Consider the following 27,178-nt stretch of genomic DNA (forward strand, 5'->3'; position numbering starts at 1 on the left):
TATCCAGCAAAACTCTCTCAGATAGAAAGGTGAAATTAGGACATTTCCAGATAAATAGAAGTTTAGAGAGTTCGTAAAAACCAAACCAAAACTACAAGAAATACTAAAGGGAGTTCTTTGGTCAGAAAATCAATAACATCAGGTATTAATCCAAGACTAGAACACTGGACAGAGCAATCAGATGTCAACTCAGACAGGGAAATCACAAAAATAAATCAAGATTTAAAAAAAAAACACTAAAAACAAGGAAACAGTGATATTATTATGTAAAAGAAGACAACATTAAAACAATAAAGAGCAATTAGGAAATGTGGTCATAGATCTTTCATATGGAGAGGAAGGCAAGGCGATATAAAGTAATAAAAGCTAGGTTTAAACTTAGAAAAATAGGGGTAAATATTAAGGTAACCACAAAGGTGACTAACAATCCTACTCATCAAAATAAAATACAAGAAAAAAATAGAGACTCAGCAAAAACAAAATCAACGACAATGAATAAGAGGAAAAGACAATATAAAAGATAAACTACTCATCACAAAAAATTAAGTGGGAAAAAGAAACTGTCAACAAACACACAAAAAAAGACATCAAAATGATAGCACTAAACTCATACCTACCCATAATTATGCTGAATGTAAATGGACTAAATGCACCAATAAAGAGACAGAGTGGCAGGATGGGTAAAAGAACACGATCCACCTATATGCTGCCTACAAGAGACAAACCTTAGATTTAAAGACACAAACAAACTAAAACTCAATGGATGGAAAAAAAATATATCAAGCACACAACAATCAAAAAAGAACAAGAGTGGTAATATTAATTTCTGACAAAATAGACTTTAAAGTAAAAACCACCACAAAGGATAAGGAAGGACACTGTATAATGATTAAAGGGACAATATACCAGGAGGATATAACCATATTAAACATTCATGCACCAACGACAGGGCTGCAAGATACATAAAACAAACTCTAATGGCATTTAAAAGTGAGATAGACAGCTCCACAATTATAGTAGGAGACTTCAACACACCACTTTCAGTAAAGGACAGGACATCCAGAAATAAGCTCAATAAAGACATGGAAGATCTAAATGCCACAGTCAACCAACTTGACCTCATAGACATATACAGAACACTCCACCCAACAGCAGCCAAGTATACTTTCTTTTCTAGTGCACATGGAACATTCTCTAGAATAGACCACATATTAGGTCATAAAGCAAGCCTTAAAAGAATCCAAAACATTGAAATATTACAAAGCATCTTCTCTGACCATAAGGACATAAAAGTGGAAATCAATAACAGGAAAAGAAATCAAACACTTGGAAACTGAACAATACCCTGCTCAAAAAAGACTGCATTATAGAAGACATAAAGGACGGAATAAAGAAATTCATAGAATCCAATGAGAATGAAAAACACTTCCTATGAGAACCGTCGGGACACAGTGAAAGCAGTGCTCAGAGGTCAATTTATATCAATAAACGTACCAATATCAATAAATATCCAAAAAGAAGAAAGGGTCAAAATCAAAGAATTATCCCTACAACTTGAACAAATAGAAAGAGAACAATGAAAGAAGCCGTAAGGCACCAGAAGAAAGCAAAAAATAAAAAATTAGAGCAGAATTAAATGAAATAAAAGAAAAACCACTGAGAGAGTTAACAAGACCAAAAGATGGCTCTTTGAAAAAATTAACAAAATTGATGAACCACTGGCCAAACTGACAAAAGAAAAACCGGAGAGGAACCAAAGAACCCAAATAAGAAATAAGATGGGTGATATTACAACAGACCCAAATGAAATTAAAAGAATCACATCAGATTACCATGAAAAATTGTATTCTAAAAAATTTGAAAACCTAGATGAAATGAATTCCTAGAAACACACTACCTACCTAAGCTAACACAAACAGAGGTAGAACAACTAAATAGACCCATAACAAAAGAGGAGATTGAAAAGGTAACCAAAAACTCCCAACAAAAAAACCCCTGACCGAGACAGCATCACTGCAGAATTCTGCCAAACTTTCAGAGAAGAGTTAACACCAGTACTACTAAAGGTATTTAAGGACATAGAAAAGGACAGAATACTCCCAAACTCATTCTGTGAAGCCAGCATATCCCTGATGCCAAAACCAGGTAAAGACACCACAAAAAAAGAAAATTACAGACCTATATCCCTCAGGAACTTAGATGCAAAAATCAACAAAATTCTAGCCAATAGAATTCAACAACATATCAAAAAAAATAATTCACCATGACCAAGTGGAATTCATACCAGGTATGCAGGGATGGTTCAACATTAGAAAAACAGTTAATGTAATCCATCATAGAAATAAAACAAAAGACAGGAACCACATGATTTTATCAACTGATGCACAAAAGGCATTTGACAAAGTTCAACATTCATTCATGATAAAAACTCTCAGCAAAATAGGAATAGAAGGAAAATTCCTCAACATAATAAATGGCATTTATGCAAAGCCAACAGCCAACATCACTCTAAACGGAGAGAGTTTGAAAGCATTCCCCTTGAGATCTGGTACCAGGATACCCTTTATCACCACTCTTATTCAACAAAGTGCTGGAGGACCTAGCCAGAGCAATTCGGCTAGATAAAGAAATAAAGGGCATCCAGATTGGTAAAAGAAGATTGGTAAAGGAAGTAAAAGTATCTCTATTTGCAGATGACATGATCTTATACACAGAAAACCCTAAAGAATCTTCAAGAAAACTACTGAAACTAATAGAAGAGTTTAGCAGAGTATCAGGATACAAGATAAACATACAAAAATCACTTGGATTCCTCTACACCAACAAAAAGAACATCAAAGAGGAATTCACCAAATCAATACCATTTACAGTAGCCCCCAAGAAGATAAAATATGTAGGAATAAATCTTACCAGAGATGTAAAAGACCTATACAAAGAAAACTACAAGACACTACCGCAAGAAACCAAAAGAGACCTACATAAGTGGAAAAACATACCTTGCTCATGGATAGAAAAACTTAACATTGTAAAAATGCCTATTTTACCAAAAGTGATCTATAGATACCATGCAATTCCGATCCAAATTCCAATGACATTTTTTAATGAGATGGAGAAACAAATCACCAAATTCACATGGAAGGGAAAGAGGCCCTGGATAAGCAAAGCATTACTGAAAAAGAAGAACAAAGTTGGAGGCCTCACTCTACCTGATTTCAGAACCTATTATACTGCCACAGTAGTCAAAACAGCCTGGTAATGGTACAACAGCAGATACAAAGACCAATGGAACAGAATTGAGAAGCCAGACATAAATCCATCCACATATGAACAGCTGATATTTGACAAGGGCCCAAAGGCAGTTAAGTTGGGAAAAGACAGTCTCTTTAACAAATGGTGCTGGCATAACTGGATATCCATCTGCAAAAAAATGAAACAAGACCCAGGCCTCACACCATGCACAAAAACTAACTCAAAATGGATCAAAGACCTAAATATAAAATCTAGAACGACAAAGATCATGAAAGAAAAAACAGGGACAATGCTAGAAGCCCTACTACATGGCATAAACAGTATACAAAACATTGCTAAAAATGCAGAAGAGAAACCAGATAACTGGGAGCTCCTAAAAATCAAACACCTATGCTCATCCAAAGACTTCGCCAAAAGAGTAAAAAGATTACCTACGGACTGGGAAAAAGTTTTTACCTATGACATTTCCAATCAGCGCCTCAATTCTAAAGTCTACATGATACAGCAAAAACTCAACTACAAAAAGACAAATAATCCATTAAAAAATGGGCAAAAGATATGAACAGGCACTTCACTAAAGAAGACATTCAGGTAGCTAACAAATACATGAAGAAATGCTCATGATCATTAGCCATTAGAGAAATGCAAATCAAAACTACAATGAGATTCCATCTCACTCCAACAAGGCTGGCATTAATCCAAAAAACACAAAATAATAATTGTTGCAGAGGCTGTGGAGAAACTGGAACACTTCTACGCTGCTGGTGGGAATGTAAAATGGTACAAATACTTTGGAAATCGATTTGGCGCTTCCTTAAAAAGCTAGAAATAGAACTACCATATGATCCAGCAATCCCACTCCTTGGAATATATCCTAGAGAAATAAGAGCCTTTACACGAACAGATACACGCACACCCATGTTCACTGCAGCACTGTTTACAACAGCAAAAAGATGGACCCAACCAAGGTGCCCATCAACGGATGAACGGATAAATAAATTATGGTATATTCACACAATGGAATACCACACATTGATAAAGAACAATGTTGAATCCATGAAACATGTCATAACATGGAGAATTCTAGAATGCATTATGCTGAGTGAAATTAGTCAGTTGCAAAAGGACAAATATTGTATAAGACCACTATTATAGCAACTGGAGAAATAGTTAAAACAGAAAAGAAAATATTCTTCTATGGACAAGAAGGGGGGGAGTGAGGGAGGGGGTTTTCACTAATTAGATAGTAGATAAGCACTATTTTAGATGAAGAGAAAGACAACACATAATACAGGAGAGGTCAGCACAACTGGACTAAACCAAAAAGCAAAAAAGTTTCCTTAACAAACTGAATGCTTCGAAGGCCAGCGTAGCAGGGGCAGGGGTTTGGGGACCATGGTTTCAGGGGACATCTAGATCAATTGGCATAATAAAATCTATTAAAAAAAACATTCTGCATTCCACTTTGGAGAGTGGCTTCTGGGGTCTTAAACATTAGCAAGCAGCCATCTAAGAAGCATCAATGGATCTCAACCGACCTGGAGCAAAGAATGAAGAACACCAAAGACACAAGGTAATTATGAGCCCAAGAGACAGAAAAGAACACATAAACCAGAGACTACAGCAGCCTGAGACCAGAAGAACTAGATGGAGCCAGGCTACCACCGATGACTGCCCTGACAGGGAATACAACAGAGAACTTGTGAGGGAGCAGGACAGCCGTGGGATGCAGACTCCGAATTCTCCTAAAAAGACCAGACTTAATGGTCTGATTAAGACGAGAAGGACCCTGTAGGCCATGATCCCCAGACATTCTGTTAGCCCAAGTCAGGAACCATTCCCAAAGCCAACTCTTCAGACAGGGATTGGACTGGCATATGGGACAGAAAATGATACTCGTGAAGAACGAGCTTCTTGGATCAAGTAGACAAATGAGACTATGTTAGCATTTCCTATTTGGAGGGGAGATGAGAGGGCAGAGGAGGCCAGAAGCTGCCCGAACGGACATGAAGAGAGAGAGTAGAGAGAAGGACTGTGCTATCTCATTAAGGGGAGAGCAATTAGGAGTATATAGCAAGGTGTATGTAAATTTTCATATGAGAGACTGACCTGATTTGTAAACTTTCACTTAAAGCACAATAAAAATTAATTAAAAAAAAATCCTTCCTTTAACGGAAATTCATTAGTGCTTAATGCAAAATAATATATTTATTTCCATTTATGTCATCATCAGATCAGTACAAAATGGTAACTATTAGGAAGCCAGATCCCAAAACAGAAAGTCACTCCATCTATTTCAACTCTATCACTTCCTAAATGATGTAAACATTTGAGTGACAGCTACCATTGTTTTTCTTAAAAAAGCAAGAACACTCTTTCATTAAAACCTCTATACTTTAGAAGTTTAAAATGTCGAAAAGTCAAAATCTGTACCACCAAATCTCAATAATCTATACTAATAAAGGTAAGCTATAATTGACACTCTAAAATCATTTGTATTTTATTTGAGATGACTTTAATCAAACTTAAGTATATACTTATATTTTGATAATATTAGCATTTGTTAACATAACAAGATCATGCAACCATATATAGTAAAAGTTTATTCCCCCATTCTCTTTTTGTGTCTTCTAGGAATAGACTATCATTTCTTCAGTCGATGCCAAAAATATGTACGAAGCAGCTGGAACATATTTATTGATGCACGCAGCACCTCAAAGACATCCAGGAAGGTACCTGTTGGGACCCAAAAAGATTTTTTTCCTCTAATAATAATTCTTTGTACCGTAATTTAGGGTTGAAGCTTATTGTTTCTGCCATTGCTGTTTTTTTAAAACAAACGTATTCATTTAAATGTTACCATAACTCCACGATGTTTTAAAAAAGAAACTGAGGCCAACAGAAATTACGCTTAACCTGGCCAAGGTCACAGCCCAAAGTGATGAAGTCTGGACACACACTAGGTCCTCTGCTGTACCTTCGCCATCTCCCAAGGTCTTTAATTAACAAGTATGTTAAAATAAGTGCTTCGGTAATCACAGAAATCATCAAAAGAAGTGAATGATAAGGAGTGAGATTGGCTCAAGAGCAGTCACTTGAGCTCACCCCTTGGCCTTTTCTCCCCATTAGGTTTTCTCCAACTAGCTTATTAGCTAACTGGTTGCCTTTAGATTTCATCCACTTTTTCTTCTTCCTAAAACAATCAGGAAAAAGAAAACTGTTTTAACTGTTTTTGCTTTTGATTATTGCTACTTTAGACACTGGAGACACAGACAAGAAGCGATAAACACGATGCAGACAAAAACAAAAAACTTGAGTCTTGTGCTTAGACCTCTGACAAAATCCTGACTCCTCCCCTCATTAGCTGTGGAGCCTAACCTACCTAACCTCTTGGACCTTGTTTTCCTCCTCCGTAAGTGGAGACAAAAGTATTTCCTCAAAGGGGTTTATGAGGCTGACAGAGGGTGTGTACATGTGCTGGGCACAGTGCTCACCAGTTAGCCTCTCCCTCACAACTAGTAAACCAGCTGCCATCCAGTCGACTCCAACGTGGGGACCCACATGTGGCAGAGTAGAACTGTGCTCCATAGAGTTTTCAACGGCTGATTTTTTGGAAGCAGACTGCCAGGCCTTTCTTCTGAGGCACCTCTGAGTGGACTCAAATGTCCAACCTTTTGGTTAGCAGCCAAATGTGTTAACTGTTTGCACTACTTGGGCGCTCCTACAGATCCCCTTTGTTTTTATTCACTAAAATCTTACAGGGAAAGACAAACTGCTGATGTATTATACATCCAACAAGTAAATAAAAAATCATCTTACATTAAAAAAGAAACCATATCCCTATGGATATTTAAGTAGCAACTCAAAGAAAATATCTTGGGTACTAAAATTCAAATATGCCTTGCATTATTCATATTTAAAGGCAATTGATGAACACCAGACTTGATGCCTAGTCAAAGTTTAAATTTTAAGTACAGAATTGAAAATATCCTTTCCAGGTCCCATAACGCTGCAACTGCCTTCATTAATGCAAAATACAAAATCAAGAATAACCCCTTCTGCTATCAAATGCAGCGAGTTAGGACTTCTCTACAAGTCCTAACCACACAAGTCATTGAATTACTAGCTTCTAAAGATAAGGTCACTGGCAGATGAATGCCAGTCTTGGAAGTATCCAAGATGAATTCCAATTCTGGGTGTGTAGGTAAATCCGGTGAGCAGTTTGCCTTAGTGTCCAGAATGGATAAACTGCTAGACAAGGGATGGCAAATCTATTATATCTTAAGTGTCGACTACTGCTGATAGTAGAAATCCAAAGCTCTGTATGTGAATGCACTACGAGGCCAAATCAAAGCTTTGTAGAAAAGAGTGCCAGGACCATCTACAATGTCTGACAAGGACAGAGTAATGTGCAGTCAGCCATTAGCCATCCATGCTCAGAATCATCTGGCCTCACTAAAAAAAAAAAAAATTAACAGTTACAAGCTTACTGCTAGAGATTAATCATCACACTACTATAGAAGTGAAACCTCTGAAGATCTTGGTGAAATAAAGTATTTTTTTTTTTTAAGACATAGCAGATAAAATATAATCTAGGTTCTTTTTCCAAGGGTGTGGCAGGCTCAGTGCTGTGTGTTCATATTCCATTTTCTTCTCTTCTTGGGCTCACAGCTAGATTTAATTTCCCACCCTCTCCCACATTTTGGTGAGGCCACTGAGTTCTAGCCAGTGGTAGAATATCTGCCTTACTCTCTCAGGCTGACTTCCTATATGCCACATCTAGGCCAGGATCTAAATCTTCCCCTGCAGTGTACCCTTCCTCTGTCAGCCAGATGCATAACAGCCCTAGCTGATGGAACCCCTAGATGGAAGGAGCTTCTAGCTGAAAGGCGCCATCCACAGTGGACTGGAATAGGAGTAAGAAATACAACTTTTATCAAGCCACTAAGCTTTGGGGATTCTCAGCCAGGTAATTCTGGTTGAGACTAACAATCATAGCATCACACCACATAATCACAGAGGTCAACCATAACTTAAGCTAAGCAAGTCAGAATTCTTCCCTATGATTTTGTAAAACTTTAGCTCTAGGAGGAGTTCCTTTCTTTCAATGAAGCTGTGATGATGTAAGCCTGGAGTTTTAGTCCACCATGCTTTCGCAGACACTGAGAAAGTTAGCCTGACAGAATAAAGGCAGATGCTCTACACGATCATGTGAAAGAGAGATAAGAAACAGAAGTGAAGGGAGATTCCGGAGCAATTATCAGAGAGGCCCAGCTTCATCCTGCCTTTTCCTCAGGTAGTTACAAGAGCCAAAATGTTCTCTTCTTTGCCCTAACTAGTTTGATCTACATTCCTGTAGCCTGCAAACAAAACAGTCATGATAAATATGGGTATAAAGTAGAAATAAAAATCCTTCAACCTCCAGACATTTTGGCGTATGTTATTCTAAACATGTATTACAGGCATATAAGCCAAACATATACACAGACACACACACCCCAAACCCGCTGCTGTTGAGTCAATTGTGACTCATGGTGACCCCATGCGTTACAGAGTAGGACTGCTCCCCATGGTTTTTTTTTTTAGCTATAATCTTTATGGAATCAGATCGCCAGGCCTTCTTCCATGACACCACTTGCTGGGTTCAAATTGCCAACCTCTTGGTTCGTAACAGAGAGCAAACAATTTGTGCCACCCAGGGACCTTACAAACTTTTTTTAAAAAATTAAGAACTAGATCATACTTCACAAATTATCTTTCCATGTCAAATATATGCTGACATTTTTCAAGGCTTTCCAGTATCTTATTGTTTAGACACACACCATTTTTCAATCGGGCATTTACATGCATTCGATGTTTTGTTCCTACATACACTGCTGGAGTAAACACTTTTGAATGCATAAATTTCTCTATTTTTCCAATTTTTTCTCTGAGATAATTTCTGTAAGTCCAATTGTCAGGTCAAAGAACTTTCAAAGCTTTGATTAATATTGTCAATCCACTCTCCCAAATATATGTACCAATTTATACTCTCCACCAGCTGAGTGCTCAATTCATACTCTTCCTTTTCTACCTAAAAAAGTAACTCTGAACCACACTGAGGAAGCACATTTTTCTGAACGCAAAGCACTACTGCAGGAGATATTTAGTAGGATCTACAAGGGCCAAAGTAAAATCTGTATCCCACTGAGATATGTATCAGACCCTTTACACAACTGTGTACTCGCAGCCCACAATTCTTCTTAAAATGCAATAAAGTGTAACCGAAAATTAAGAGAGTCCTTTGGAACCAAAAGGGGAATTACTGTGAGCAATGAGAAGATGTAGCTGTTAAACAATCAGCCAGGTCCACTCAATAGCACACACTCAAACCAGCCTCCCATGGAACATTCCGTGGGTGTGCTCAGGCTGCTTCATGGGTGGCCAAAACTGGAGGGTTACGTGTTAAAATACTTAATGAAGAGACTAGAAATACATGAACACACTGCAAACCCTGCTAAGTTAGGGGGAAAAAAACAACAAAACTATGTTAAAGCATGGTCTGAGTTACCTAGTTAGATGTGATGGAATGGCTCTAAACTACAGTTTGACACTAATTGGGTTAATAGTGAGATTATAGGAAAGTTTTTTTTTATAATTCTTTTTATTTCCGTTCTTAAGGAAAAATCAATATAATATTTACTGATTTTTTAAAATATTTATTTTGAGGAAAATATCAAGAGGAATGGTGATGTGATAACACATGGCTTTGGAAAGAATAGAAAAAGGTAAAAGTCTTCACTTGGATAATCTGTTAAATTAAATTTTAATAACTTTGGTTTTTTCTTTGATGTTGACAAACCCAACAAGGAGTGGTATCAACATACTTGGACATATCTAATATGTATGGATGGATCCCTGGTGGTACTAGCTAAGAGTTTGGCTGCTAACCAAAAGGTCAGCAGTTTGAATCCACCAGCTGCTTCTTGGAAACCCTACGGGCAATTCTACTCTGATCTCTAGGGTCGTTATGAGTCGGAATCAACTCAACAGCAATTTTTTTTTCTTTAATATGTATGGTAATTTTGGGGGGGTATTTTTGTTTTTCCACTACTTGTCTGTCAGTTTGTTGTACTGTGGTGGCTCACATGATGCTGTGATGCTGGAAGCTATGTCACCAGTATTTCAAACACCAGCAGGGTCACCCATGGTAGACAGGTTTCAGTGCAACTTCCTGACTAAGACAGGATAGGAAGAAGGACCTGGCAGTCTACTTCTGAAGGAATTAGCTAGTGAAAACCTTATGGATAGTATTGAATCATTGTCTGTTATGGTGCCAGAATATGAGCCCCTCAGGTTGGAATGCACTCAAAATATGACTGGGAAAGAGCTGCCTCCTCAAAGTAGAGTGGACCTTAATGATGTGGAGTCAAGCTTTCGGCACCTTCATTTGCTTATGTGGCATAACTTGAAATGAGAAGAAACAGCTACAAACACACATTAATAATTAGAATGTGGAATGTACGAAGTATGGATCTAGGAAAATTGGAAGCTGTCAGAAATGAAATGGCATGCATAAAGATCAATATTCTAGGCATTAGTGGGCTGGCTGGTGCTGGTCATTGTGATTCAGAAAATCATAGGGTCTAATGTGCCAGGAATGACAAATTGAAGAGGAATGGCATTACGTTCATCGTCAAAAATAACATTTCAAGATCTGTCCTGAAGTACAATGCTGTCAGTGATGGGATAATATCCATATTCATACATGGGAGACCAGTTAATACGACTCTTATTCAAATTAACCTACCAATCATGAATGCCAAAGATGAAGAAATTGAAGATTTTTACCAACTTCTGCAATCTGAAATTGATCAGACTCGCAATCAAGATGCATTGATAATTGCTGGTGATTGGAATGTGAAAGTCGGAAAAAAGGAAGAAGGATCAGTTGTTGGAAATATGGCCTTAGTGACAGAAATGCTGCTGGAGACCGCATGAGAGAATTTTGCAAGATCAACAACCTATTCATTGCAAATATGTTTTTTCAACAACATAAATGGCAACTATACATGTGGACCTCACCAGATGGAATACACAGGAATCAAATCACCTATATCTGTGGAAAGAGACGATGGAGAAGCTCAATATCATCAGTCAGAACAAGGCCAGGGGCCAACTGCAGAAGAGACCATCAATTGCTCATATGCAAGTTCAAGATGAAGAAAATTAAAACAAGTCCACAGGAGCCAAAGTATGACCCTGAATACATCCCACCTGAATTTAGAGACCATCTGAAAAACAGATCTGATGCACTGGACATTAAGAACAGACAAGTTGTGGGATGACATCAAAGACATAATGCATGAAGAAAGCAAAAGGTCATTAAAAACACAGGAAAGAAAGAAAAGACCAAAATGGATGTCAGAAGAGACTCTAAAACTTACTCTTGAATATAGAGTAGCTAAAGCGAACGAATGAAATGATGAAGAAAAGAGCTGAATAGAAGATTTCAAAGGGTGGTTCGAGAAGACGAAGTATTATACTGACATGCGCAAAGGCCTGGAGTTAGAAAACCAAAACGGAAGAACACGCTCAGTGTTTCTCAAGCTGAAAGAACAAATGAAGAAAAACTTCAAGCTTCGAGCTGTAATACTGAAGTATTCTATGGACAAAATACTAAATGACACAGGAAGCATCAAAAGAAGATGGAAGGAATACAAAGAGTCACCGTATCAAAAAGAATTGGTTGACATTCAACCATTTCAGAAGGTAGCATGTGATCAAGAACTGATGGTACTGAAGGAAGAAGTCCAAGCAGCATTGGCAAAAAACAAGGTTCCAGGAATTGACGGAATACCAATTGAGATGTTTTGCTGGAAGCGCTCACTCTTCTCTGTCAAGAAACGTGGACGACAACTACTTGGCCAATCGATAGGAAGAGCTTCATATCTGCACCCATTCCAAAGAAAGGTAATCCAACAGAATGTGGAAATTATCAAACAGTATCATTAATATCACACACAAGTAAAATTTTGTCAAAGATCATTTAAAAACGGTTGCAGCACTATATTAACAGGGAACTGCCCAAAATTCAAGCCAGATTCAGAAGAGCACATGAAAGAAGGGATATCATTTTTGATGTCAGATGGAGCTTGGCTGAGAGCAGAGAATACCAGAAAGATGTATATCTGTGTACTACTGACTGTGCAAAGGCATTCGACTGTGTGTATCATAACTAATTATGGATAACACTGTGAGGAATGGGAATTCCAGAACACTAAACTGTGCTCATATGGAACCTGGACATAGACCAAAAGGCAGTCATTTGAACAGAACAAGGGGATACTGCATGGTTTAAAATCAGGGCTGTATCCTTCCACCATACTTAATCTATATCCTGAGCAAATTATCTGGAAGCTGGACTATATGAAGAACGCAGCATCAGGACAGGAGGAAGACTCATTACCAACCTGCAATTTGCTAAAAGACGCAACCTTGCTTGCAGAAAGTGAGGACAACTTAAAGCACTTATGGATGAAGATCAGAAACTACAACCTTTAGTGTGGATTACACCTCAACATAAATAAAAATTCTCACAATGGGACCAATAAGCAACATCACAATAAACAGGGAAAAGCTTCTGAAGTTGTCAAGGATTTCATTTTACTTGGATCCACAATCAATGTTCATGGAAACAGCAAAAAGAAATCAAATGATGTATTGCACTAGGCAAATCTGCTGCAAAGGACGTCTTTAAAGTGTTAAAAAACAAAGATGTTACTTTGCGGACTAAGGTGCGTCTGACCCAAGCCATGGTATTTTCAGTCACCTCATAGGTATGCGATAGCTGGACAATAAATAAGAAAGACCAAAGAAGAACTGATGCTTTTGAATTATGATGCTGACAAAGAATACTGAATATATTACGAACTGCCAGAGAACAAACAAATTTGTCTTGGAAGAAGTATAGCCAGAATGCTCCTTAGAAATGAGAATGGTGAGACTTTGTTGCATGTACTTTGGACATGTTATCAGGAGTGCCCAGTCCTGGAGAACGATATCATCCTTGGCAAAGTGGAGGGTCAGTGAAAGAGAGGAAGACCCTCAATGAGATGGACTGACACAGTGGCTACAACAATAGGCTCAAACATAGCAATGATTGCAAGGATGGCACAGGACTGGGCAGCGCTTCCTTCTGCTGTATGTAGGGTTGCACCTAATCACAACAACGATATTTTTGGTTTGAATTTTTAATAGTTGATATTCACAAAATCCCATTTTTTCAGTGGTGATTATTCAGCAATGTAATAAATTACGTCATCACAATAATAATGCCAAGCTAAATGGCCTTTAAAGTTTGCTTTTCTATGTAGTTTTCAGAAGACTTTCAACTAAATAACAGAAGCCTGTAATCTTCTTGGAAACCCTGGTGGCCTAGTGGTTTTGGTAATCTTTTTAGTCTTCATTGTCACCAAAAGCGTAGGTAGCATTCTCTGGTGAAAAGACGGCAAGAGGTAAGTTTAGTAGGATAAGTACCGTAACACCATCAGGGACTGCTTCACAACTGTCTACTGTGTCGGAAGTTCCCTGCATTATGTACGCACTTATGAATTTGAATTCAGACTTATATAAAAGTATATATACACATACATACATACCCATGTGGTGTTGTTAGGCACCATTAAGTTAATTTCAACTCATAGCAACCCCATGTGACAGAGTAGAGCGGTCCCATAGGGTTTTCTGGGTTGTAATCTTGACACAGTGGCTTTAACAATGGGCTTAAACATAGCAATAATTTTAAGGATGGCACAGGACCAGAGAGTGTTTCATACTGTTTTACATAGGGTCATTACGAGTTAGAATTGAGTCAACAGCACCTAACAACAATTTTTATGGGAGCAGACTGCCAGGTCTTTCTCCTGCAAAGCTGCTGGGTGGGTTCAACCACCAATCTTTTGGTTAGCAGCTGAGGACTTAAACCACTGCACCACCAGGGCTCCTCATATACACACATACATTTGGATGTTTGCACATTTCCCACGTGATCTACACAGACTATTTTCTAGCTTAGATACAGTAATCAGAACTGGGTGAGCAAAGTCATGACACATTAGGGCACCAGCTCAAGGCAGACAGGTAAGAACTGTTTAGCATTAACATATATACCGTTGTTAGCTGCGCTCAAGTTGATCCACGACTCATGGCGACTCGATGCACAAAGGAATTAAACACTGCCAAGTCCTGCACCATCCCCATGATTAGGTGGAAATCAGGCACTTGTGATCCATAGGTTTTCTCTGGCTGATTTTTGGAAGTAGGTCGTCAGGCCTTACTTCCTGGCCTGTCTTAGTCTGAAAGCTCTGCTGAAACCTTTTAAGCATCATAGCAACACGCAAGCTTCCACTGATAGATGGGTGATGGCTGCATATGAGATGCATCGACTAAGTATCGAACGCAGGCCTCCCACAATAGAAAGCGAAGATTCTACCAGTGAACCACCATGCCTATTAACAGATATAGAATGTGTGATTTTGCCCCTTTGAAACTCAGTTGCCTTACACGTAAAAACGAAGAGGATGGACAAGTAAGATTCCCTCTAGCCTATAAGGCCCTCCAGATCTGGCTGTTATTCACGGCTCAGGTCTCATCTATTAACATTCTCTGACTTCTTAAACTCAGTTTTCCAGTCACCCTCAACTTCTGTTAAGTTCCTAAATGGTACCTAGTTCTCTCTGAGCCCTTCGTCAATCCATGCCCATACTTTCCCTATATAAGTCCCACTCGTTCTTCAAGCCTGGGCTTAAAACATGGCTTTCTCTGCAATTCCTTGCCATTGTAGTTGTCACCTCCCTTGTTAAACTTAATTCTTTCTGAATCACCTGTAATTATTTCTTTCATTTTCTCTGTCCCCTACTAAGCTGCAAGTTCTCTGATGCCAGGGGCTGTGTGTACTTCGTTCACCATGGTATCCCTGGCTCTTGGAACAATTCCTGGCATTTGTTAAATACCCAAATATTTGTTAAATGAATAAATAATGGGATTGTGCTAAATAAGCTACTGAAAGCCTCAACACTGAAAGCAATTTCTAACTTCCCCCAAATAGGTCACTGAAAGCCAGATTAAATACACTTCCCCCAAATAGGTCACTGAAAGCCAGATTAAATACACTAACATTTATTGCTCTCTTTACAAAAGCAAAAGAATCCCAAGTTTTAGCTTAAGCTTGTCCCCTTTTCTCAGTGTTTTTCTAAAACCCTCAAGTTGTTAATGGTAAAAGTTAGGAATAATACCTTTTTAGTAAAAACAGAGTATGCAGCCACTTTTAAAATGATAATTTTCTTCTGTAACTTTTTACCATTCATAATGTATTTATGAATTTAAACATGGATATTGAAAAGCAATGGTCCCCAACTGCATCCAACTTAAAACAAACTAAAGAAAATGAGTACACAAATATACACATACAAACTGATGGTGAAATATTTTCTCTAGTATCAGTATCTAATCATCTAATATGTAATCATTACTGGCATATACTAAGAGAAGTATACATATGCTTTAAATCCATAACCAAAAGCATTATAGATATAACTGTTAAAAATCTGATTTTTTTTCCCCAATTGACCAACTAGCTCATTGTACCAACTTTCCGTATCAAAGATTTAATTGTTCCGAAATTAGATTAACTGATGACCTACTGGATATGAGAGATGAGAATAACTTTCAGGTTAGTGGCTTGGACAACTGGGTGTCCAATGCCTGACACCTAATAGCAATTCTAATATTTCATGCATGATGGAAGTCAATCAAAAACAGAATATCTAAAAAGGGGTAGAGTTGTTTCTGTTTTCTTTGGAATTGTGAGTTGGGGAGTATGAGTATGTCACTATTTCAAGAAGCCTCATTGTCAAAGAAAAGCAAGAAATGAAAAGCTGGTTGTTAGAAGAGGTCACAGAGTCCGAGGAGAATTGTGTGCAGGTGTTTTTGTTTGTGTACTTTGAATGAAGATACTTGAAAATGAGGAGGAGAGCTAGGAAAAGTGGTTAAAGATATGGGTGGTAGAAAGAATAACTGATGTAAAAAGGGGGAGAGTTATGATTTAAAACCAAAGCAATAACCCCAAGTCAAATGACCAAGCCAAAAACCAAAACTATGCCAAGCAAGCAAAGATCTAACTTTTGCTCTCTCCTCTGAGTTAGCCAGGAATTGTACATCACAAGATACTAAACCAAAAACCAATCCAGCTGTGGGGGAGTCAATTTCACCTCATGGCGAGCCCATGTGTTTCACAATAGAACTGAACTCCATAGGATTTTCAAGGCCGTGACCTTACAGAAGCAGACTGCCAAGCCCTTCTTCCAAGGTGCCTCTGGGCGGGTTCAAATTGCCAGCCTTTCGGTTAGTAGTCAAGCACAGATCATTTGCACCACCCAGTGACTTGACTCCATAAAAGATACTAAATCCTCATTAAACAGTATGTACACACAGTGGGTATCTTCACACACACAGGACAAATGACAAGATAGAAGGAAAACAGCTATAGAAAGGCTTTGAGGTTCAGAGTACAATTTTCTCTCTGGTTTGTGCTTCTTGTTAATTGTTCCAAGGAAAAGTCCAGCATTTTTTGCTCACAGGTCAATGTGCAATTGACACTAGGTATGCTATTCAACTACTCTCCCCTTTATGAGAAAACACAGCACAAACCCCAAATTACATACATGCCTAAAGAAAAACATACAGCCAACACTCCCCTTCACAAGCAAAACGTATTTCTCTAAGGAAGTGAAAGAAATTTATGAAATGAAGGAAAACTGAAGAATATTTTTAATGGCAAGAAATGTGGCCTTTCAAATTGTTTAAATGAACTCTGATTACATTCAATGGCTCTCTCAGTAGATGATGGCTCACGAGTTTAGTCACCTAAAAGGCAATTCTGAAAGGAAAGCACCATCTGCCCTGAGGGAATAGGGTCATATGTTACTTCTGACCTTCTTTACCAAGTTACTGATACCCAGATAAGCTTCAAAGAACACCCTATCCCAGTATCTCAATCAATTTGAAGGGCGAAGGTAGGATATTTAAAGGGTATTTATTCATGAAAAGCTAAGAGAGATCCATGGTAACTAAGTGCATAGATTAAATTACAAACAAGTCTGCAGCAGACATTTATTAAACATTGGAAGTAATATGGCAACATACAAAAAATGTAATTTTAATCCAAAATGTTGCAAGTTAATACTGCAATTAAGATATGAATTTATCTGCTAAATACACACACACATATATACATACACATACATAAAACCATTGTCGTCAAGTTGATTCTGACCTGTAACGACCCTACAAGACACAGTAGAACTGCCCCATAAGGTTTCCAAGGAGCAGCTGGTAGATCTGAAGTGCTGACCTTTTGGTTAGCAGCTGTAGCTCTTAACCACTGTGCCACCAGGACTCCATATACATATATACATATATATTCCATATATACTTTTTTCAAAAAAAAAAAAAAACACTAAGGCAATTAAAAAAAAATCAATTTGAATTACCCATTTCATACTGGTTCTAGGCATCTACTAACCACACTGATTGCTATAAGGGGAAAAAACATCTAAAGCGATCCAAATACAGTACATTGAACATTCTGCCAAGTGAAAAGGTCCAGAAGAAAATTTTGACTATTCCATTGGCTGAGGTAAAGCCTGTTTAATTACTTTTAAGGCATTTCTAAAGCAGGCTCTGTCCTATCACCTAGGACCCTTTGCCCTTCCTCTGTCTGGTTCCCCTGATCCTGCTACCTATAAACTTCACATGATCTCTTTTCTGCACTCCTGGAATACTGATTGTTGTCTGAGAAAGTCACAGGGCCACCCAGATTGGATCCCTTACAGATTTATGGTATCAATGCTAATTGGCTTAAATGCATTTTTCTCATAAGAATATTTTTCCTATCTCCTGCTGACTGCCGAAAAGATAATATAATGTGTTCTGAACTATCTCTACATTCAGACTGGGTCTTTCTGATGAAATTCTACTTGTCGTTGAAGAGAGAGGATCGGACATCCAAGAGAAGGAACAGAGCGTGCCTTGGTATAGAAAGATGAAAGGGTGTACTGACACAATAACAAGTAGTTACATCAGCACAAGTGAAGTCAATGTAAAAAATATTTATAGCAAGTTAGTATACTTCTCATATTGAAAGCTACCGTAATGTTCTGTAAAGTTTACACATTGTTCCACTTAATCTTATGCAATGAGCTTTGCTTATTCTTTGATAAAACATAAATAATAACAGAAAAACCAAACCCACTGCCATTGAGTCGATTCTGACTTATAATGACCCTATAGGACAGACCTGCCCCATAGGGTTTCCAAGGCTGTAAATCTCTACACGAGCAGACTGCCACATCTTTCTCCCTCAGAGCCCCTGGTGGTTTCAAACTGCTGACCTTTTGGTTAGCAATCGATCGCTTTAACCACTGTGCCACCAGGGCTCCTTACTGCACCACCAGGGGTACCACCAGGGCTCCCATTATATGTAAAATATATTATATATATATATAATAAAACATAAAGCCATATTATCACAAATATATCTTATCCACTGAATTAGTGTGCAAATAGTATTTCTATAAACCCAAGTATGCTTTATATGTACTAAACAAGCTTACATAAAGCAAATTAACTTCTAGGTTTAAATTTTCATTCCATGTTTATACCTAAAATTTTTACTTTTTTGTTGTTTTTTTTTAATAAAATTAAAGCATCAGGAATTTTGTGGTAATTTGCCAATTATTCGCTTTGAATCAAAACCTCTATAGCATTAACAGTGTTTAACAATTTAGTTCAGCAAAATAAGCACAGCCCATACCTCCTACTCCCTTTACCAGATATTCTTCTAAGAAACACAATCTTAGTTTTTCTTAATCTGGGAGGAAAGTAATCATTATTAAAATGATAGTATCCCTCAAACAAGGACCCTGGATGGTGCAAATGGTTTGTACTTGACTACTAACCTAAAGTTGGTGACTTTAACCTGCCCAGTGGCACCATGGAAGAAAGGCCTGGCAACCTGTTTCCATAATGCTTATAGCCAAGAAAACCCTAAGAGGCAGTTCTATCCTATAACACATGGGGTTGCCATGAGTCAGAATTGACTAGACAGCAACCGGTTTGGTTTCCTGATTTTATATTCCTCAGAGCTTATTATGTACCCGTTGCCGTCCAGTCGATTCTGACTCATAGTGACTCTACAGGATAATGCAGAACTGCCCCACAGAGTTCCCAAGGAGCAGCTGATGAATTCAAACTGTGGACCTTTTGGTGAGCAGCCAAAAGCTTAACCAGTGTGCCACCAGAGCCCCTGTTTATTATATGGGGTAAGTTTATTATTAAAAACCCTCAAGATACTTTAGAATACAGAAAAAAAATAGGATTACTGATAACCAATTTGGTTTTTATACTTTTTGATTTGGTGTCACTAGAAATGTGTAAGTTTGAGTTTTGATGGTCTTAAATAGAGCAAACAGTGTAGCATACATAGAAATTGTTCCTAATAGCTGTTCGCTGAAACAAATCTCATACCAGAGCTGTAAAACTTTCCAAATTTCCCTCTGCAGGTGTTACTTTGAGCCAATCCTATTCTTTTTTTTTTTTTTAACCTTGACACAGCACTTGAGTAGGTATTGGGTGCCCTCAGTATCTGAGTGTAGACAAGGAACTATCGGATCTTGCTACTTTATTATCTGACCTGGGCTATCCTTTAGGCTACCAACTACAAAAAAAAAAAAAAAATAGAAAACTCACTTTAAGTGTAAGACAATTGCAACCAAGAAGATGAATGTTCACTGAGTCCTGAATGTTTTCCGCGCTGTAATGTATGTACTAAAAGTTACAAGGGAAAGGAGGGGAGGATATACAGAAGTACCCAGAAAAACTAACGTAAAACCAACATTGGCTGTTTAATCTGCTTGTGAAAGGGCAGCATTATTACAGAAGGGGTTGTCGTGGAGCCGATTCCATACAGAAGGGTAAGGGATGGAATAAAGGTTTTACCTAATCCAAAAGTACCTTGAAATATACAATCTTTATTTAGATTACTAAGGTTGATCCTTTAAATTTAGTATGTATCTGCTGACTATGGTGACGCTTTTCTGAATGTTTTTCCTCCAAGAAACACACTGCTGCTGAAAAAAAAGAAAAAAATCTGGGAATATATGTCTAGAATTTATCTCCACCTTCTTACCATATGTAATTCTGCCCCTAGATATTAACAAATGGTTTTTTCAAGTGTATAAATTACATAACATTGAGCATCATTTCATAAATCACTGTAATAAAAAACAATACTTTTCTTGGCCTATTCACCTAAAGTTAAAAAATTTATCTTTTTAGCCAATACTTTAAATAGTAATATTAAATATATATTTTATAAAGATTCGGAGTCCATTAATCTGATTTCTAGAAAAAAGAATCACAGAACCACTAACTCTATTCTTATAATCTTCCAATCTAAATTTCAAAATAAAAAGTTACATATAAATCAAATTAACTGTAAAGTTAATTTTCTTTTTACGTTTCAAATCATCGACTCCACATTTTAGACTCTTTTTCCTCCCAACTAGAAATTAATATTTTCAAAACCAAAACACTAACTACATAAGACTGCTCCAGTGCTTACAGGGAAACTTAGTTATGTGTTTGCATGTTTTAATAACTGGTATAACTCACTTTTATAACTAGCAGGTTACTGAAAACCTGTGAATAAATTACTGTTATTTAAGGGATCTTTGCGAAGAATTCTGAGCAAAGGTGCTCTTTTACAATGTAAATAAATATAAAATTATGTACTCAGACTTCCCAGATCACCTTCTCTTAGAATGAGATGTATCAGTAACATGATACCCATCTTTCCAAATTCCACTCAAAGGTTGGTTTTAAGTGAAAGATAATTTATTTTCTGACTTGCTGGACAGCAAAATGTTGAAAGAAAAACTCTTAACCAACACTTCTCAGTGTGTGGTATTTTGCTCATTTTTTAAACGACAGAATTTAAAACTTCTCATGCTTATCACAGAGATTACAATGTGATGCTCAATTCCACACAAAGCTACACAAATGGGATTGTTTGGAAATTAGACCATTCAGGCTAATATAGTTCCTTTTTCCCCCTTCCAATACAGAATATTACTAAATAAACCATAATTGGCAGTTAAGTGCAGTGGTTAAAAGCTATGAAAGTTAATTACCTTCCCCGAACAATGGTTCCTTCACCTACCTGTTAAGTGGCCATAAATTAATAATGTAAAGCCCTGTGCCTGGCATATAATAACTACTCAATAATATTTATCTATTATGATTATTCATATTAATAATTCAACACCAGTTTCTATTTGAGCTGAATTATTTTAATATGGAATCTTTCCCTTATATTTCATATCTTTAAATTCACCCCACTCATGAATATTTGCTGGAGATATTGAAAATTTTTTCCAAACTACAGAATTTTAAAAAACATTTCCTGATCTAAAAGACTAAGGTGAATAATTATTTACATCCACAGAAGTCAGTCTTTATATGAATTATGTTTTAAGGAAAGGCTCAAACCTGTGAACATTCTCTGAAATACAATGATATATTGATTCATCATTTTCATGGCATTTAATAAATCCATAATCTATAGCTTCTTCATTATAAGTATTTGCTAGGCTGTTCTGGAAAACATACAGCCAGAATGCTCCTTGGAAGCAAGGATGGTGAGACTCTGTCTCACATACTTTGGACATGTTATCAGGAGGACCAGTCCCAGAAGAAGGTCATCACGCTTGGTAAGGCAGAGGGTCAGTGAAAAAGACGAAGACCATCAACAAGTTAGGTTTACACAGTGGCTGCAATAATGGGCTCAAACACAGCAACGATTGTGAGGATGGCGCAGAACCTGGTGGTGTTTCGTTCTGCCGAACATAGGGTTGCTATGAGTTGGAACTGACTTGACAGCACCTAACAACTATGACAAGTTAGGCTGGTACATACCTTTAAGACATGAGTCATATTTCCAGAGTTGGGGAAACTGATGGAAAGATGACTAAATGATTCAGCATGCTGCAGCAAAATGAGCTGGCCATGAATTTATAATTTCCAGTTCTGTTAGGTGCCCTGGCCCTAGTAGCTTTTCTCATCCTGTACTACATACATAACACGTGATACTCTAACCAACGAATTTTGTTAAAAACTCACTCAAAAAAAAGGGGCAATGTTTTCCCCTCAGATAAGTTTCTAGAAGCAAAATTATTCCATTCTATGAGACAGCAGACTCAATGGCTGGACAACCTTACAATGACCAGTCATAAGCTTCATCAAGCTTTTCTTAGGTCTGGAGTCAGTGCTAACACGGGTGCCATTTGCTCAGCTGCACTAGGCAGACAATGGGGAGGTCCCAGAGCAAAAGAAAACTAGAAAACGGGCAAAGAAAGCCAGATGGGGAAATGGGTATGGCTATGCCTGTGTCCCTCAGGCCAACACTGACCTTCACCAGCAAAGTGTCCTAACCAGGCAGAAGATCCTAAGCAGATCAAAAAGACTGAAGAACAGTAACTGCAGAATATATTCTAATGTAGCCTTACTTATAGAAAGCCTCTCTACCCAAAACAGGTGAAATCTATTTTTGAAGTGTCCCTATTCACTCTGCAATAACAAAATATTCACATTAATCAAATGAGACATTTATTTCAGAAAAATACAGATCCCAAACCAGAGCAGTCTTTTTTTCCATCAAATCACAAATGTGGGGAAAAAAATATATGAATCAAATGTTTTCATATAAAATTGCACCATCTCAAACACTGGGAAAGCACATCCATGTTGTCACCACAGCATAGTCATTCCGCCCAGCATTTTCTGAGAATGGGACAAAGAAGTGTGCCAGGATGTGTAAAATGAAATTGCCATTATTTATGAAGTTCGATTTCCTCCTTCAAGAGCTGGGATTTATTTCAGTTTGGTGTGATGACATAACACCCACACTTACACACAGACACCTACCCACACCCACACTCAGACACAAAACCTTCTCTGCAGCCACACGGAAAAAGGACATTATTTTAGAACTATCCAAAATGCATTTGGGAAACAACTAGGGTGACAAATACGACCTTCCATGAATTTATCTTTTTCTAGGTTATGACTATGCCACCCCTGATTTTCTTAAATCTGAGTTGAGGGAGAGAGGATGGAGAAAGAAAGGGGAAAGTGTATAATCCAGCGTGTACAATTTCTTAGTAGCTTATAGTATTAACATATATTTTTTTCTCCACCAAGAGCTTGGAGGTCAGTAGGGGGCCGGGCGGGGGGGAGTCTCAAAAGACAAGGTTTCAGGGATGGCCCCAGGCAACACCTCCCTGGTTGGAAATTTCAAGCTCAGGAGCAGCCTGGGAGTTCCGAAGGCTGCAGCATTAACAACACAGAGCCCAGGCCGCGACGCCGGTAGCCCGGGCGCCTCTGCGGTGCTCATGTCCTGCTTATATAAAAAGATGCTTACAGTCCAGGTGCTTTTTCTTGGGGCCCATCACTTCATGAGTGGTGGCTTTGCAGACCGCTCTCGCCACAGCGGAGCCTGTCACGCTGTACTGAGCGGCGGCGATCCGATCTGTGAGCGTTTGGCCCGACATCTTCTCCGGCAGTGTCTACCGCCTCCTCTTCTGCAGAAAAGAAGAGGAGATGGTCCTGCTTTAACCCGCAGACCCTACCCTCCAAAAACCTAGGCCTTGCCTCCTGTAGCCGCACGGCGGCTCTCTTCTCCGTCTCCGCCCTGGGACCACCTCCCGGAGCCAGCAACGCGCTAGCCCAGCTCAGACGACGTGGTTCACGGGGTCTTGGGCGGGAGTGGGGCCGTCACGGGGCCTCGGCTCGGGCACCGGTCCTAATATCTTGACACCGTGCCCCCGCCCCCCAAGCCTCCCGTCTCAGCTCGTCGGCGCCCCCCTGTCAATCAGCACTTGCCCTGCAACCTGACCCCCGGGTGACCGAGAAGCTCCAGCGAACGTCGGGGTTATCCCCCCCGGCGCCGCGCCCACCGGGAGCTCACCTCCCACCTCCCCGCGGCCACTGCCGCAGCGTTCCTCCAGGAAGCCCCGCAGGCTTTGGAGAATGAATCGGATACCCAGTCCTGGCCGCCTCCCTCCTCCTCCTCGCGCTGCTGCAGCAAAAGGTTCGTCCTCCCTGGGTCGCGGTGGAGATTATCCTAGCGTTGCGCCATGTTATGCCCTCGCCTTCCCTTCTTTTCTCGCCGAGGCCCTGCGCCCAGGCCCCCTCGCCTCAGTCTACAGCTCGCACCCAAATTCCCGCCGCAGGGGCTGCTTGGAGGTTCTCTAAGCGCCTCACCCTTCCCGGTGGTGGAGCAGAGACCGCTGACAGCCCAGCCCAGCCCCCCGCCCGCCCCCGAGCGCGCCGCGGAGCTGTCACCCGGCCGCTGCCCTTCTCCGCGCCCTAGGATTATCCTCTCCGGATCCCTGAGCGGCCCTGGCGCTGGGGAAGAGGGCAAGCCGGGGCCGCTGGTACGCACCCCACCCCTGGAGCGACGCCGCCCGCCGCAGGACGAGCGGACCCTGGCCCGCCGAGGGAAGCCGCGCGGGGTGGATGTGTGCGGCCGCGCGGACCCGGTACCCCCGGGCGCGACGCCTCCAGCCCCGGCCCGGCCCCCGCCCTCAGCTTCGCGGTCCCTGCGCCCGCCGCCCGTGGCCCCAGGAGTCAGTACCCGCCCGCCGCCGTCGCCGCCGCCTCCTCCTCCGCCAGCGCCGCCGCGTCTCTCTAGCGCTCCGCGATGCGTCCTCATCCCCGCCCCCACCTCAGCTGTGGCTCCTCCGACGAGTCAGGTGACGGCGGCGGACGAACCCGGGCAAACCCTCCGCGGAGCGCCTCGCGGCCCCCTCCCAACTACTCACACACGCCGCCCCCCAGGGCCGGGAGTTTAGAGGCGAGGGTGCGCCGCGCGTAAGCACCGCTGGCAGGCACAAGGGAGAGAAGAAGGAGGTGGAGAGACAGACATCCACCCAGCCAGCCACCCCCCGCGAGGCGCCCCGCAGCCACTACGCCCGCTGGCTCTATCTGGCGTGCACACCGCGCACACCTGCCCCCGAACTGAGAGATGCTGGGGGGGGGGGGTGCGGTGGGGAGGGCAGCGGAGGCGTTGGCGCCGCCGGGCGAGTGGGCTCCTTGGGTTCTATTCCGTGAAGGCCAAGGCAAGGGCGTCGTGGCGCGTTGCCTGGCAGAACCCAGCCTCTTCTCTCCCCCTTACACCGTCTCTGACACGCCTGCTTGTCAAAGGCTTCCGCGGCCCCGATGGGCAGGGCGTTACCTGTGCGTCCTCAGCTCCTCTGGGTTACTCTTCTGGGTTACTCTTCTCACTTACAGCTGGGAACTGGGGTGGGCAAGTAATACTATTTTAGTCTTAAAGGAATACTAAGGTCTGCTGAAGGGACGTATAATTAGCAAAGTCGTTAAGTCCCAGATTACATTTGACAGTAATCATTTATAGGTATTTGGGGAAAACTCTTTTATACCCATAAAAAGTAATTTCTGCCAATGATATATAGTGTTTGAATGTCTTAAGTGTATCATCTTTTAAAATTATATTTTATTGTGTTTTTGGTGAAAGTTCACACAGCAAGTTAGTTTCCCGTTTGACAATTTCCACACAAACTTCTGTGACATTAGTTATATTTTTCAAAATGCGTTGACATTCTGTTTAATTGTGTCCTGATTGTTCTGTTTCTAGTACGCTAGTTTTCCAGCCCCCTTATCCTCTCATTTTTGCTTTAGAGTAAATGTTGACCTTTTGGTCTCAAACAGATGGTTTTTAAGTAGAGTACAGATCTTATAGGTAATATCCTTTATTTTGTGTGCCGCTCTGCTGTTTCACTAACAGGTGATCTCGGTATAGACTCAGTTCAAGGTTTAAAGCGTGTCTCGGGGCGATAGTCTCAGGGAGTCTTCTAGTCTCTACTGGTCCAGTTAGTCTGGTGTTTTTTATTTTATTTTTTAAGAATCTGAGTTGTGTACTACATTTTTCTCCCTTTCTATCCAGGACCATCCATTGTAACCCCGGTCAGAATGGTCAGTGGTGGTAGCCAGGCACCATATAGTTCTTCTGGTCTCAGGGTAGATAAACCCTTGGCTTGTGTAGGCTATCAGCCTTGTAGACTTGTTTCTTCTCTAAGGTTTTGACTACCTTCTTACTCTTTTTTCTCCCGGAAATAGAGATGAATGGTTATGTATTAGATGGCGCTGACAAGCTTTTGAGACCCCAGACGCTACTCGTTACGCTAGGATGCAGAACATGAATTTTGTGAACTATGTTATGCCAGTTGACTTGTCCTATGAAACTGTGGTCCTAAGCCTTCAAACTCAGAACACGAGTCTTGGAAGCAGTGGCATCACTAGGGTTGTGTCATCCAGTATGGTAACTTGTGGTCTCCCCTCCCCCCATGGACTTCCTGCTGTACCAGACCATACAGAACCCTTAGGAATATTTTTGTACTAATGATATTTGTAATTCCCATATATCACTCCTTTTCCTTTAATTACTACTTCATTCTCAAAAAAGTTATTGATATAGATTCATAATTACTAATGATCACAATATTGTAGCTAAAACACCAGATAATTTGACAAAATCAGCAACTATAAAAACACCAGCAGCAATGAAAACAACAGTGCATGCTTGTAGTGCCTGCGGATGAAACCATGTGATTTGAAGCTTACTTGTAATTGGGCAATAATGACAGCACTGACTGGCTGACTGGATTACATTAGAAGGTTCAAAAATTAACTTAATATAAAGTTTTAGCCTTGTAGGTATATTGATACATGTAAGATGTTTTATGAAAAAATTTTTTTTGTTTTTATAACTAACGACAGGGATTTTTTATAAAAAAATAATAAATTTCTGCTG

General features: G+C 39.9%; 1 protein-coding gene across 8 annotated transcripts in view; it reads right to left on the reverse strand.

Annotated features, from left to right (window-relative positions):
- SNAP91 (synaptosome associated protein 91) overlaps window positions 1-25,067 on the reverse strand; it is a 170,038-nt gene extending 144,971 nt beyond the window's left edge. For 6 of the 8 annotated variants that reach the window (XM_049896534.1, XM_049896526.1, XM_049896502.1 and 3 more), the window contains exons 1-2: window positions 24,791-24,877; window positions 23,768-23,927 (exon numbers count right to left, since the gene is read on the reverse strand). In XM_049896534.1, the coding sequence (XP_049752491.1) occupies window positions 23,768-23,897 (130 nt within the window). In that variant the 5' untranslated portion in view covers window positions 23,898-23,927; window positions 24,791-24,877. Of the gene's footprint in view, window positions 1-23,767; window positions 23,928-24,388; window positions 24,402-24,790; window positions 24,878-24,982 lie in introns of those variants that run through there. The other 2 variants (XM_049896484.1, XM_049896492.1) reach the window with 2 other exon arrangements.
- Between the last annotated feature and the right edge of the window lie 2,111 nt (window positions 25,068-27,178).

This window comes from Elephas maximus, chromosome 1, assembly GCF_024166365.1.
Source record: "Elephas maximus indicus isolate mEleMax1 chromosome 1, mEleMax1 primary haplotype, whole genome shotgun sequence".
NCBI lineage: Eukaryota > Metazoa > Chordata > Mammalia > Proboscidea > Elephantidae > Elephas > Elephas maximus.